The 15,000-nt window shown below is 46.8% G+C and overlaps 1 protein-coding gene across 10 annotated transcripts in view; it reads left to right on the top strand.

Moving 5' to 3' along the window:
• Positions 1–15,000, top strand: part of ltbp1 (latent transforming growth factor beta binding protein 1) — a 130,967-nt gene that overhangs the window by 69,643 nt on the left and 46,324 nt on the right. For 7 of the 10 annotated variants that reach the window (XM_042066776.1, XM_042066779.1, XM_042066778.1 and 4 more), the window contains exons 10-14: positions 2,802–2,927; positions 7,072–7,239; positions 9,455–9,691; positions 11,525–11,547; positions 14,690–14,804. In XM_042066776.1, the coding sequence (XP_041922710.1) occupies positions 2,802–2,927; positions 7,072–7,239; positions 9,455–9,691; positions 11,525–11,547; positions 14,690–14,804 (669 nt within the window). The remainder of the gene's footprint in view (positions 1–2,801; positions 2,928–7,071; positions 7,240–9,454; positions 9,692–11,524; positions 11,548–14,689; positions 14,805–15,000) is intronic. The other 3 variants (XM_042066780.1, XM_042066783.1, XM_042066781.1) reach the window with 2 other exon arrangements.

Raw genomic sequence — 15,000 nt, forward strand, 5'->3', positions numbered from 1 at the left:
AATGCTAAAAATGGCAACCTTTTGGTGAGGCTTGTGGCCAGGAATATGGGAGTGGAGTAGAACTGGGGACTGGGTGATGGAGGGATCTGGTACTTGTGTGTGAGTGCGCGCCCACTCAAGATGAATGACATCTACTGACTTTGAATGGCCACAGGGCTTGATTACATGGTCTAGACATCCTGGAAGCTCTCTCCATCTTCGTGATTCTGTATGTGGTTCCAGTTGTGCTAATGTCCTACACCGCAACCACTGGCTCTTTTCGTAGAAGCAGACTGTGATGCAGAGTGTTCTGCCACCAGTACAGATGTACTTTAAGTCTTAAAGGTGTTTACTGTGGCTAATTCTACGTAGCATTTAGTCTCTGTAAAGGGATCTGCTCTGTTGATGCAAACTTGAGATTTTGGCCTCTTCAGGACTAGCCACAACCTCCTGTTGTGTAAACTTTCACCAGTTGTGTTACACTTGGGTCACGGTTCTGTTAATAGCATTAAACAGCACTGGTGGCTTTAAGTGCTGCAGTGCCCCCCCCCTGCCCCCTATATGCCAAAACCACTGCTAAAAAGAACCAGAGACTGACAGGGAGTGGAGTGCTGCCTGCTGCCTGCTCGGAGGCCTGCCAGCCTGGGGAGCCCAGACTTGGCTTCCCCCTGCGGAGGAGCTGGGGCTCCGACTAATCCACCACATCCTGCTCCACTTATTACTCCGCACTTTTTATGGCGCGATTCGGGTTTCATTTCCACTCGGCTGCCCTCGGCGCCAGGTGTGTATGCATGTGTGTGCGTGTGTGTGGGTGTCTGTGTCTTTGTCTGTGTGCGAGTGAGTGTGTGTGTGTGTGTGTGTGTGTGTGTGTGTGTGTGTTTACTGTTTGCCTGATGGGGCCTGAGTGTGCCCAGCATGATGAAGAAGAAGAAGAAGAAGTGAATGGAGAGAGGAAGGTTATGAAGAGCGAGCATGCAACTTTTCAGAGATCTAGAGCTGAGGACTGATGTTCCTGTTCAAGACCAACTCACTCTCTCTCTCCCTCCCTCTCTCTCTCTCTCTCCCTCGCTCTCTCTCTCCCTCTCCCTCCCTCCACTGTCATCAGTCACCCTACCTCATCGCTGATCTCAGTGGATCCGGTTTTGCGGATTGCAGCGCTGCCGTCACCCACGCCCACGCCTTCACTGCGGTGCCCTCAGGCATGCCTTTCCTCACACACCAGCCTTCTGGCTAATTACTCTGTCATCGTGCATGATTGGCAGCTCCTGCGGGCACGCTCAGTACACAGTGGGTGGGACCTCTGGTTGCAGGCAGCAGGTGTTGACATGCCAGTAGAAACATGTTTATCCTCCTGGCCGCTGTTGTGCTTTCCTCTGTTGTTCTTAAATTTCTCTTAAAGGAAAATACACGATAATTAGCCTTCAGTGATCATCCTGTTGACGACTTTTGCTGGAAGGAATTGTTTTGCAAACATTCACTTTTTTTGGCTGTTGGTGTAGGTGGTGTGGGATCCCTCCCACTGAATGTCTTTTATCTCTGTGGGATCATGACTCACGCATAGGAACGAGGAAAAAACGGCTGATGGTGTATTTTCACCTCTCTCACTCTTCTGCTCTCTCTATTCCCTCTTTCCTCTCTTCCTTGGAAGTGCTTCTGTTCCCTCCCTCCCTCCTCACCGAGCCTTTAACATGGCCTGTTCAATTGATTGTGGGGCCTGTGCAAAGACAGGAGTGCTGCAAGGTGTATTGCAGCATTACTGTTTCGCATGCGGACTGAAAAACACCTCTTTTGTCAAGTCAACTGAGATCCTCGGCCCCGATGACCGATCACTCCCACAAGAACGAGCAAGGAGTGTAGTATCAGCTTTGGTTGAAACACGAGTGATGAAATTGGACATTTTTATTTATTTATTTTATGTTTTATTTATTTGGACAAGGCATTGCTAGCATACTCCTGGGTTGCTATCAAGCATGCCAGTTCACTTTTGATTTCAGCTTCAATTTCCGCAGCGCTAGCAGAGACAAACTCAGACAGCTTGTATGGCGTGGGTTAAGCTGATGAGAAAAGGCCACGGGGGCCTAGCATATGGGCACTGCAGAGACAGAGAACTAAGAGTAAAACACACGCACACACACACACACACGCACACACTCATACAGTACACACACACACACGCAAACACACACACACACACACACACACACACACACACACACACATGCACACACACATGCAAAAACACACACACACACACACACACACACACACACACATACACACTCACATACTCATGCACACACACACACATACACCACCGACACACACTGTGTGAATCCTAGCTGTTAAGATCCTGTTCCCAGGGCTGCTGTGGTAAAGCCTGTAGAAGGAAAACAGCTTCTGTTTCAAGTTGAAGGCCAGCAGTAGCCTTGGGGCTTGATGAGCAACTTGTGTCCAGAGGGTGTTTAATCTCCCCATTGCTCTCTTTGTGGAGATGCCCAGTGGCCTTCAATAGAAGACTTGGCTCTGTGTGTGTGTGTGTGTGTGTGTGTGTGGAGTGTGTGTGTATGTGTGTGTGTGTGTGTGTATGGGTATGTGTACATTTGTGAGAGAGTGTATGAGAGATTGAATGAGAGGTTGCACCTGTGTCTATGTAAGAATGTGTGTGTGAGTCCGTGTGTGTGTGTGTGTGTGTGTGTGTGTGTGTGTGTGTGTGTGTGTGTTGAAAAATAGACATAGACTGAAATCAGTGGAAATGTTTGTGTGTAATGTTCTATGTACTGTCTTGTCGTCGTGTGACTGAAGCCCTGCCGTTTGTCTTGCAGATATCGATGAGTGTGAGCAGGTGCCAGGGCTGTGTCCCAACGGGGACTGCATGAACACGCAGGGCAGCTACCGGTGCATCTGCCGCGCCGGCTTCAAGCCGGACGCCACGCTCTCCGGCTGCATCCGTAAGTCACCTCCAGCGTCTGACCTCTGTGACCTTTGACGTCTGACCCCGCTCTCTTTCTCCAACCCAATCATCGCTCAGTGGTCCGACAACTCCTCCCTCCCCTGGTCTGAATGCTGCATGCGAAGGCGCCGTTGGCAGTGACTGCGCGCGTGCATGGAGAATGAGAGTATGGGTGTGTGTGAGTGTGTGTGAGTGTGAGTGTGAGTGTGAGTGTGTGTGTGGGTATGTCTGCCAAATGTCGAGTTTAATTTCGCGAACTTTCAGTCAAAGAATAACCAAGCATGTATGTCATGTTTGCACATGAAACGTTGGATTTTTGAGTTCAAAGAATCCAGGGAACTCGTCTCAACATGGAAACCATAAAAACAGCAAGAGTGATGTAGTGAGCTGTGTATCATGTCAAGAGACCTGTCAGTGATTCCCACTTCCCACAGGCATATGAGGCAGTGAAAGAGAGAGAGAGAGAGAGAGAGAGAGAGAGAGAGAGAGTACATGTAAATGTATGTCTAAATGTTCTGCTTTGGCAATGCAAAAATATTTGTCATGCTAATAAAGCTCACTTGAATTGAATTGAGAGAGAGAGAGAGACAGAGAGAGAGAGAGAGAGTGAGAGGGGATGGAGTTTATTTACACACCATCAAATAACTCGCATCTAATAAGCCGCTTACCAGCTAAACACCAGCTAGCTGTACTGGCCCTTATTTGGCCCCTGTCACCCCATTGAAGAGGGAGAGAGGGAGAAAGAGAAAAAGAAAAGTGAAGGCACAGGCTGGAGGTCAGAGGCTCTCTCTCTCTCTCTCTCTCTCTCTCAATCTCTCTCTCTCTCTCTCACTCTCTCTTTCTCTCTCTCTTTCTCTCTTCTTTCCTCATTAAATATATATATATCCCTTTATGCCTCCCCCCTTCACTCTCTTCAGTTTGTGGTTGCTGGCTCCTGCCCAGCTGTTTAGCTCAATGCTAATGAGATCTGACCGGCCATTCATCAACATCACCGGGAGCCGCCTGGGCAGGGAAGCCCACTGGGCCCCTCTCATCAGGGAGGACGGGACGCCCAAGCGTGCCCCCGGGAGCCTATGCCTCTCACAGTCCGCTCCACAGATCCTGTTCTTTCATTTAACGGAAAAAACACAGGCCCACCTGATCCAATCAGGTTTTTAAGGGGGGATCGGAATGTCTCTGTGTTGCGTCAATGAATATCTTACTCTTAAAGAAAGGACACTTTAACACTAAATAAAACAACAAAAAAAAACTAAATAAAGCAAAAAAAAAAAGAATTGAATGTTGAAAAAAGGGAATCGTAGGCATTAGAAAAGGAATGAATTTGACTCTGGTGAGGTATGAAATTGTAATCATGTTGTTCCTGTATGACCTGCATGTGTTGCCTGGCTCCACTTTATACGAATGGCTTTGTTTGTTTGTTTGTGTGTGTGTGTGTGTGTGTGTGTGTGTTTGTTTGTTTGTTTTGCCATGTGTTTGCCGGTGCTGTATCCATGTTTGCACATCTGACTGCCTTATTGGCCATGGCACACCCTTGTTGTTGTGCGATTAATCGTGTAGCCGTGCGTGTTTGTATCCGATAATGTGCATGACTGCAACAGTAACCAACAGTAACAGACTGGCCAGGCAGAGCGTGTCTGCTCTGGTCTGGATGCGCGGTTCATTGCCCCTGAGAGACTCATCTAAGAGGAACACCTTTGACTAGAGCAGACTGTATGATCTGTGTGTGTGTGTGTGTGTGTGTGTGTGTGTGTGTGTGTGTGTGTGTGTATGGTGTGTGCGTGTGTGTCTGTGCTGAATGCACTGTAGAAGCAGGAGAGTCAGGTTCTTCAGGAGAGACATCACCCATCTGTCTTTCTTCTTCTCCTCTTGTTCCTCTTTCCTGCCTTCTCTCCTCTGTTCTCTTCACTTCTTCTTTCCTCAACAACTTTTCCCTAATCGCTGGTGTCTCCTCTCCTCTGTTCTACTCTCTTCCACTCTTCACTTCTTCTCTCATCCCTTCTTCCTTCCACTTGTCCCTATCTTTCATTCCCTCTCTCTTTCTCTCTCTCTCTCTGTCTTTCTCTCTCTCTCTTTCTTCACAGAAATAAACACATGATGGACACATTCCTCATGTGGACACTAGGCTGAGGTGAGGATGTGTAAGCTCACGCGGAGTGCGTAATGGCTACGTCGGAGCGCTGTTCTGACCGCAGGGGCTCTCCTCTCTCTCCGAGGGCAGCTCTGTGACAACATCACCTCCGTTTTGAGTGTGAGTCACTCACATTAATTGGTGGTTTTGGCCTGGGCTTCGTGCTGTTTGGATGTGGATGGAGAAAGAGAGAAAGAGAGGAAAGAGAAATAGAGAGAGAGGGGGGGGGGAGAGGGGGAGAGTGAGTGAGTGAGTGTGTGGGTTGTTGTGTCTTGGGGGGGGTTGTTTAGAAGGGGTGCGGTGTGTGTGTGTGTGTGTGTGTGTGTGTGTGTGTGTGTGTGTGTGCATGTATGTGTATGTGTGTTTGTGTGTGTTTGTGTGTGTGAGTGTGTGTGTGTGTGAGTGTGTGTGTGTGTGTGTGGCAGGGGGTATAGATGCAGTTCTGTGGTTGGTGTGATTGCTGCCTGTCATGGCCGATTTCCCCCATGTGTCCGAGTTGAGAGACACGAGACTCACAGGCGCCGTCACCATTTACACGGGACAGACGCTCCTCTCTTACCCTTACACACACACACACACACACACACACACACACACACACACACACAAACACACACACATCCACACACAAGCACGCACATGCGCACACACACACACACACACACACACACACACACACACACACGCACACATGCACACTCTCTCTCTCTCACACACACACAAGCACACACATGCACACACACACATACACACACACACACACACACACACACACACACACACACACACACACACACACACACACACACACACACACACACACACATACTTTTTCAGGTCCTCAGCAATGACTAGTATCCAAAGACTGCCCTGCTCTGATGACTTTGATGATTATTAATGTGACGTGGCATCCACAGGGGAAACAATATTAGCCAAATTAAAAACTTGGACTGTGCTGCCTTGACCTTTCGTCCTAAGAAAAGCTGAGGGAAAGGTTGCTATTTTTCACTCTTTTTTTTGTTCCTACTTCGTTTTCGTTTACCTTGATTTCTGGCGAGCTCCAGCCCAGTGGACCGTAGCTTTCCTTCAAACTTCATTACAATGACACACTGACACACAGGCTCTGGGACACACTCACAACAGTGACTCCAGCGTGGTCCAGTCACACGGAACACACACACACACACACGCACACACACACACACACACACACACACACACACACACTACTCTAGTGCATGCATGGTGTCCTTGTGTTTCCTCTTGGTTCGGGATTGCACGATACCTCACGGCCTTGCATGGAGGAGTTGCTATGTTTTTACAGACCCTGGGTTCGGTCAGAATCTTGCGCTGCAGTGTCTCCCAATCAGTACGGAGTCCGTCCCCCAAATGATTCCCCCGTCCGTCCCCCAAATGATTCCCCCACTCTCCCGCCTCTGCCTCCCACAAAACACCATTCTGCACAGTCACAGTGTTCTGTCACACATTGCACTCCTCTCAAATTGTTCTGTTGCTCTATGTTCTTTGTGTGTGTGTTTTATTTGAAGTGTACTGTAGATTAGCATATCCTGTTCACTGTCTACTTCTCTGCCTCTCAAAAATCCCTTTGAAAAAAAGGCGAAAGCTCTCAGTTGTTACTCTGCTTGTCCTCTGTAAAGATGACACAGCAATGAGAGGTTGTCGCTGCAGTTTCAAGGCATTTTTGACCCAAACTGCTGTAGTTTTTGTTCACTTGTTCTTGTAGCCCCATTAGTGGGTCATTTAGCCGGGACTATATTCTGTTCTCTCTTTATTTGTTAAATGGTGATGGAAACCACTTTCCCTCTCTCTCTCTCTCTCTCTCTCTCTCTCTCCTCTCTCTCTCTCTCTCTCTCTTGTTCTCTCTCTCTCTCTCTTTTATTTCCTTGTATGTCTTACACACTGGCACACTTCACTTCAACCCTGTTTTCCTCCTTCACACACACTCCCTCCTCCTTTTCCTCCTCTTGCTCCTCCCTGCTCCTCCCTCCTCCAGCCGACACTCCTGCCGCTCCGGAGGAGAAGGGCGCTTGTTTCCGATTGGTCGGCTCGGGGAAGCAGTGTTTGCACCCGGTGTCCACGCAACTGAGCAAGCAGCTGTGCTGTTGCAGTGTGGGTAAAGCCTGGGGCCCTCGCTGTGACAAGTGCCCCCCACCGGGAACAGGTAAGCCTCAACTCTACCACCACCACCACCACCACCCACACCCACCCTCCCCACACCCTCCCCCCAGCCTAGCAGGCTTGCTTGGTGGGCTGTGCCGTGCAGGGCTGTGGTGTAGGGTCGGTCTCTTATCACCTCGCTGTCTATATGTCCTTTATGTCTATGCATGTGTGTCTCTATCTGCTGCGGCTACGTAGAAGTTTCTGTATTTTTTTACTGGCCACAGTGTTCACACACCCTGTGTCTACTCTCTCTCTCTCTCTCTCTCTCTCTCTCAGACACACACACACTCACACACACACACACACACACACACACACACACACACACACACACACACACACACACAGAAAGTCACACTTCTCTTCAGTCACATTCAGGTGGGTTCAGGTGTGTGTGTGTGATCATTAGTTTGTCTGCAGTGGTGTTGTTATTGTTGAGGTATTTCCAATGTTATTGTTGTTTTAGTAATCGCAGCGCTCTTTGTGGGCTTAAGATAGAGGTTTAATCTCAGCAGTGCTGCCGCACACTAATATGACTCTAAGTAATGTTGCTGTCAAAGTCCTCCACATTCTGGAGCAAATCATTTTCATCTAAACGCGCTATGAACCAAAAACACATCACTCAGACAGACACACTTAATCATGCATGCATTCCAGAGAATTCAAAACAACACCTTTCCATGCCCTTCAACAATTGAAAACATCCCATTATTCCGGGGTTGTGAAGGTTTTAAGAAAATCTAGTAGTTGCTTACGGGTGGCTGGCTATGTGTACTGAGCCAGATGTTTGGGGTAAAACTAAAAACCGTTAAAAGTGTGTTTATGAAACATCTGCTCTCCAAATCTAGGAGCAGGTCTGAGTAGACTCGACGGACAGGTGGGATTAAAAGGTTTCCCTTCCTCGTTTTTGACTACCCCAATCCCCCCCTCCCCTCCCCTCCACACACACACACACACACACACACACACACACACACACACACACACACACACATACACACACTCTCTCCTTTGTTTCCGACTGAGACCATTCTCCAACGTTTTCTGATGGAAGCCCCCGCAGAGGGCTTATTTTGATTATTGATTTTCACAGCCTGCGCTCTGTTTCCGTTGGCGCGCCGGCCGCTGCGGCGGCAGTGGCGGACAGCTGTTTCTGCTGTCCTCGCTAGTCGGGGGCCTGGGCCCTGGCTGTCCTGCTGGTACATTCTAGCGAAATCTCCCCTGACGCTCTCCCTCCCTTGGCCCGGGCCAACGGGGCAGGAAACAAAGTCTCAGCGCGGCTTAACCACGTGTTCCTCCCTGAGATGCCGTTTCTGATAAGGACGCAGAAAAAGGAAGGGACCCTGCTACACTGTCTAACTTCAACTTGCCTTGGCCATTAGGTTCCTCTGTCCCCTCTTCCTTTCCCCTTCAGACACACACACACACACACACACACACACACACACACACACACACACACACACACACACACACACACACACACACACACACACCTCCCCACCCCAAGCCTTGACATTTGAGGATGCTGTATTTACACATTGTTACTCAAGTGTGGGGCTCATTGTATTAAAATAGTAGGTTCCTTTGCAGGGAGTGGCTGACTTTAGGCTGACTTTATCTCCACAAAAGAAGCTTCATTGTTTCTCTTCACTTCCCTATGGGAGTCGTCTCTAACACACAGTATCTGTCATCGAGGCCGCTCGGCCTTATAGGGACACAGTTCTGTTATCGTTGTGAATCAGTGTGCGAGGGCAAGTATTACAGGTATATGCCTGTCCCAGTGCGTGCCTAGAGAGCCCGGTGGTCAGGTGTGGAGGGGTGAAAGGTGTTTGGTTAGCAAGGAGGCTGCTGAATGTGCCATCTTGTCTTCACGTTATTGCTGGCGTGAATAAAGCACCTACAGCCCCTTGCAGTATTTATGGAACGTGCACTTAATTCTCTATGAGAATCATTTAACAAACCGTGAAGCAATTGCATTTTTATTGTTTTGGGCACATCATCCATTATTTTCACACTCTATTTTAATGACTAATGATTAATTGTGCTTTCAACTGCTTCTCATTGCCTTCGTTGTCCTTATAATTGGTAAAATACCTCCCACCTCCGTAACTTCAAATGGTCCAGTGCTTTATGACAACACAAATAAAAAGCTTTGGATTAAACTTGTCAAACTAATTTTCTTTTTTAATATTCTTCCCGTCACCCTTCCTCAGCTCTCTTCAAAGAGATCTGCCCTGGCGGGATGGGTTACCATGTCACCGGCCACATCAAACCTAAGCCAATCAACCGGCCCCAACCACAGCCGCAACCACAGCCGCAGCCACAACCCCAGCCCCAGCCCAGGCCCCGGCCACCCTATCAGGAGCCAGTCCTGCCTCCAGTGCCCCTCCCTACTGCACACAAACCCGTGGAGGCCCTGAGTGTGACCGAGAGGCAACTTCCCGTACCAGGTGAGTCCATCAAGGGGCCATTTTGGGGAGGTCAATCGCAGTGCTCGGGACGTAACCAAGGGAAACCTCAATGGATGGTGGTAGCTTCAGAGAGAAGACAACACTAGGCTGAAATATTTGCCGCTGACCCAACCATCAGGGAGCCTATTACAGGATACTTGGGATAAAAGAATTTGGCTGTTGTTTTTGTTTGTGTGTGTGCTTGTTTGCAGATGAATGTCTGGCTTCTCAGTCCATGTCGGGTCTGTTTGTATACCATCAGCTGGTTCTCATGGCCAGTGGTGAAAAAGAGATCCCTGTCCACAAATTGGCATCTGAATTTCATACACTCGTCCATCTGAAATCATGATGAGGGACCCTCTCACTGAGGAGGGATATCACAAAGACTCACCAATAATATTTAACATCCAGTAGAAATTAGTGTCATTGTGTGTCTTCGTTTTCTTCCTCCCCTTAATTCTGTTTTAAATCAAATAATCCCCCGACATTCGATCCAGTTAGCAGCACAAAGGCGGCTCACATGCCTTGGCTTGCCGGCTCTTCCAAGGCCTTGGATCGTGTGGAAGAGGCGCTCGTTTCTCCTCCAGAGCCTGGGGTGGATGTCTGGTACTCAGAACGGGGAAACTGAGAGGGGAGAGGGAGAGAGTTGGCAGCTTCAAAACAGACAGATTCATCCAAATTACTAAGTGTTCAGACAGGAGAAATCACAGGACGCACTCCCATCCCAATACACAGCTTTACAGAGACGAAAAGACCCACTTCAGTTTAAATGACCTTCTTGCAGTGTACGGTACTTAAGGAAGCAATTAATAATTAGTAATCTATACCTTGTGTATTTGTACCTATATTATCCTGATCCCAAGCATGGCCAATTTGTGTCTGACATCAAATGTTATATAAATTGATGAAATTATAAACATATTACATGCATTGTATCGATCAATTATCAATTCATTGATAATACATTGCATCACATGCCATTTTTGTAGATTAAAGGAGGGAAATAAGCCTCAGAGACAAGCTGATTAGCAGATAGCATGTGGACCACCCAGACTTGACCGTAGCTATCAGCTATCAGTGCCAAGTACGTTTTCTGCAAGGACGTCTTCTTTTATGGGCAACTCACCTCCTCCACCGCCCCACCCATATCACGAGTGTGTCTGAGAGAGAGGCGGAGGAGGAGGAGGTTTTGTGTTTGTGTGTTGGACATTTTATACACTTACTTTAAAAACCTTTTTGTGTATGACTGTGATTGTGTATGTGTGTGTGTGCGTGTGTGTGTGTGTGTGTGTGTGTGTTTGTGTGTGGTGTTAACTTTGCTCTCAGAGTGAAAAATATCATTCATATAGCTTTTACAGCCTCTCAGCAAAACTAGCCATAAAATAACACAGGCCTGAAATACGACGTGGAGTTTGGCCAATTCCATTTTTCCCCCCTCAGCTCCTCCTCTCTCTTAAAGAAAGGCAGAAAAGCTCGAGCAGGGTGCCCTTGCGCCATAATTAACATTTGTCCCCCTTCTCGGAGTGAGATCATATTTCCGTGTCCAGAGTGACTTTGGAGCCAGTGAAGGTGACAGCCTTCTAATTCCAGCGTCCATGATTGTTTCATCCCCCCCACCCCACCCTCAGTAGGAGGAGATGAGAAAGCAGGCTGTAATTGCATACCGTAATTAATTTGGTGTAAAGGCCGATAGGGCCGCTCAAGCGTCCAGTGTACTTAAGGCATATAAATGAGATGTGCGTTCATCACATTTAAGTGTGTCTCACCATCTTTGTTTTTTGTTTTTTTTGTTTATTTATTTATTTTATTTATTTATTTATTTATTTTGAGCAGTAGTCACAGTGGCCCCGGAGCAGGTAGGTGTGTCACGTACGGCCATCACAGGCTTCCCAGCATGCAGCTGTGTCACTCTTTTTGCCGCCGCAGCCTGGTGCGCCCCCCGTGGCCAAGCGGCGCTCCCCGCGTGCCGGCATGTGGCAAAAAGCAGCCCTGCATGAGGTCACCGATCGGCACTGCATGACTGCGATCTGTGCTCCACACTATCCCTCTCTACCATAAAAAATAATAAAAGAAAAAAAGGTAACACTTTATTTTAATGTGTCGCTGTTACAGTGTACCTACCTAATTAGGTACAGTGGTACAACCTGTGTAACAACATGTACTATCAGGTACTATCATTGTACTTGCATTATGTATTTGTGGGTACCTACATATAGTTGTTACATTGTAATACTGAGTGCTTTTACAAAACTTTGCCAATTTGCCTAAATTTTCATCAGAGGCAAAGAGCTGACCTGAGACCTGCTGGATGGGGTAAATCTGGTTATGATAGATTTGATATACAAAGCATTCTTAGCTCCAGTCAAGGCCTCATTGTCTTCAGTGTACATGTAACAGCTGTGCTGCTACAACCTTGTTACTCTTTGATACAATGGAATAAACCTATTAAGTGTACCAGTTAATTACTTACATGTACATATGACATGTATGTTATGTCTTCGATGTCTTGGAACAGGTCTACTAATTCACTACAGTTGATATATGTATAGTACTGTGTTGGTACACACGTATTGCTCTTTGATACAGTGGCATAAACCCATTAAAATGAAGTGTACCAGTTAAGTACTTACAATTACATACAGTATTACATGTATGTTGTGTCATTGGTGTCTTGGAACATGTCTGCCATTACCCTACATACTGTAGTACATGTATCAACTGTGTTGGTACACATGTATTACTCTTTTGGTACAGTGGAATAAACCCATTAAAATAAAGTGTACCAGTTAAGTACTTACATCTACATATATACATCCTGTCAATGATGTTATGCATCCTGTCATTGATGTGTTGAAACGTGTCTGCTGTTACACCACACAGTACATGTGAATTAGTAGACCTGTTCCAAGACAAGACCTGTTCCAGTTTATTCCACTGTATCAAAGAGTAACAAGGTTGTAGCAGCACAGCTGTTACATGTACACTGAAGACAATGAGGCCTTGACTGGAGCTAAGCATGCTTTGTATATCAAATCGATCATGACCCGATTTACCCCATCCAGCAGGTCTCAGGTCAGCTCTTTGCCTCTGATGAAAATTTAGGCAAATTGGCAAAGTTTTGTAAAAGCACTCAGTATTATAATGTAACAACTATATGTAGGTACCCACAAATACATTATGCAAGTACAATGATAGTACCTGATAGTACATGTTGTTACACAGGTTGTACCACTGTACCTAATTAGGTAAGTACACTGTAACAGCGACACATTAAAATAAAGTGTTACCGAAAAAAAATGGTGAGGGTAGAGCTGTTCTTATGCACAGAGCCATTTCCTGCACTTCCTCCATACAAAAAAATGACAAATTTATTTCTAGCGATTTATCAAAAATTTTGCTCTTAGATAGTTCCCTTTTTTCTGTTAGAGTGCTGCTGTGATGCCAATGCTAGTGTTCCTCTGCTGTGCTGCTCAAGGTCTTTCTGTCATAGAAACCTAAACTTTCCCTATGCTGCAGCCTTCATTGAGGAGCATTAGGCTTTCATACAGGGTAAAGATCCATTTTCATTCAATGCATTAGACTTTCATACAGGGTAAATTCCCATTTTCATTCAATGCTTTGAGTGTGGTCCAAAACATCCAGTCACATTAATGCATATATGTGTGTAATGCATCTTCATAGTGCTTAAATAAAATGTAATTTCAGCTGGCTGAATTCACAGCACTTTGGTTTTCTCATTTAGTGTGAGGCTTTACAAGAATTCGAAGGAGAGTGCTTTGTGTAGTAATGAGACAATCAGAACAAATCCCTGATGGCACAAGTAGATCCACTTAGTTTCATTTAGTGAGCCCTTGCTTTGGAAGGGACGTGAAATCAATAGTTGAAATCCTCATGAATGCTGATTTGAATTCTTTTACCTTTCATCACTAAAGAGGCATTTCATTTGTTTACACCGAGGACTTCTCGCTGGTGTGCAAAGTGGCGAAGACGTCTTCAAATTGAACCATCTGTTTATACGTTTAATTACGTTCACTCTCTGCCTTGGAGGTGTTTTCAGGTTACGTGTGTGTTACTTATTTGCCTCTCAGATTCGAAAGCTGATTGTGTTTCTCTTCGTTTGGTGACTGTCCCTGTGAGATTTGTGGGCAAGCTCACAGGATATTGTTTACAAAGATTTTCGTTGCCGAAGTCTGGACGTGATTCTCTCGGAGGCAGCTGAGTCAGCGTCTTTAGACGTGAGAGTGGGGGCAAGGGAAGAGCGCAACCGCATGTCCGCGTGTCTCATGAAATTTACAGGAATACGCTTCAGGCACGTTGGCCTTCATCACAAACACTCCGTGAGCAGAATTACACGGGTCAACCTAAAGTCATCAGTTTGGCTAGGTAATGAACGACAATGAGGTAAACACAGTACATGGTAGCCTAGTGCAAGGTCAGTTGTAATTTAGTCATCACAAACACTCTGTAAAGCATAATTACACAGGTCAACCTAAAGCCACTAGTTTGGATAGGTAATGGTTATGAGGTAATGAGGTAAACACACAGTACATAGCAGTGCAAGGTCAACTGTAATTTAGGGGTTATGCAAGAAGACACTATGTATTAAAGTGAAGACTTCAAACATTCCTACGGCTGCTTCTTGAGTATCGGCTCTTTGAAGCATCTCGCTTCCTCCCTCATCTCCGCTTGCTCTGTCTCTCTCTCTCTCTCTCTCTCTCTCTCTCTCTCTCTCTCTCTCTTTCTCTCGCCAGTTGCACAGCCACTCTTCCCTGCACCGTCTCCATTCCACTCAGCAGCACACGCAAAAGCCAGGCCTGCTGTCTCACTAGCACTTGTCCAGTAGTCCTGCTTAAGGTCACCAAGGGCATGCGCTCTGCGTTGCATGTGAGACAACGAGAGATTTTCCCGCTTAAGCCGCTGCGCTTCAGAGTTAATGGTGTCCGTCGTCGTGGAGTTCTGCCACATCTCACCTGTGTTGCTCTGTGTTGTCTCTTGAAGGAGCTCTTTTTGCCCGGCGTTTTCCCCGACACTGATAGTAGTTCAGTAGTTGATCCCGGGCAGCCCCAGCTTTCCCCAGGGGTGTCTACCATTCGGATGGAGCCAGCCATCCAAGGTGTCTACATCTCTCTCTCTCTCTCTCTCTCTCTCTCTCTCTCTCTCTCTGACTCTCTTCCTCCCTCTGTCTCTGTTTCTATTTATTTCTGTCTTTCTTTTTCATATTTTTCACACACACACACACACACTCTCTATCCCTCATTCCCTGTCCCTTTCCCTCTCTTATCCCTCTCTTGTCCTCTCTCTCCCTCTCT

Source organism: Alosa sapidissima, chromosome 16 (genome assembly GCF_018492685.1).
Source record: "Alosa sapidissima isolate fAloSap1 chromosome 16, fAloSap1.pri, whole genome shotgun sequence".
Lineage (NCBI taxonomy): Eukaryota > Metazoa > Chordata > Actinopteri > Clupeiformes > Clupeidae > Alosa > Alosa sapidissima.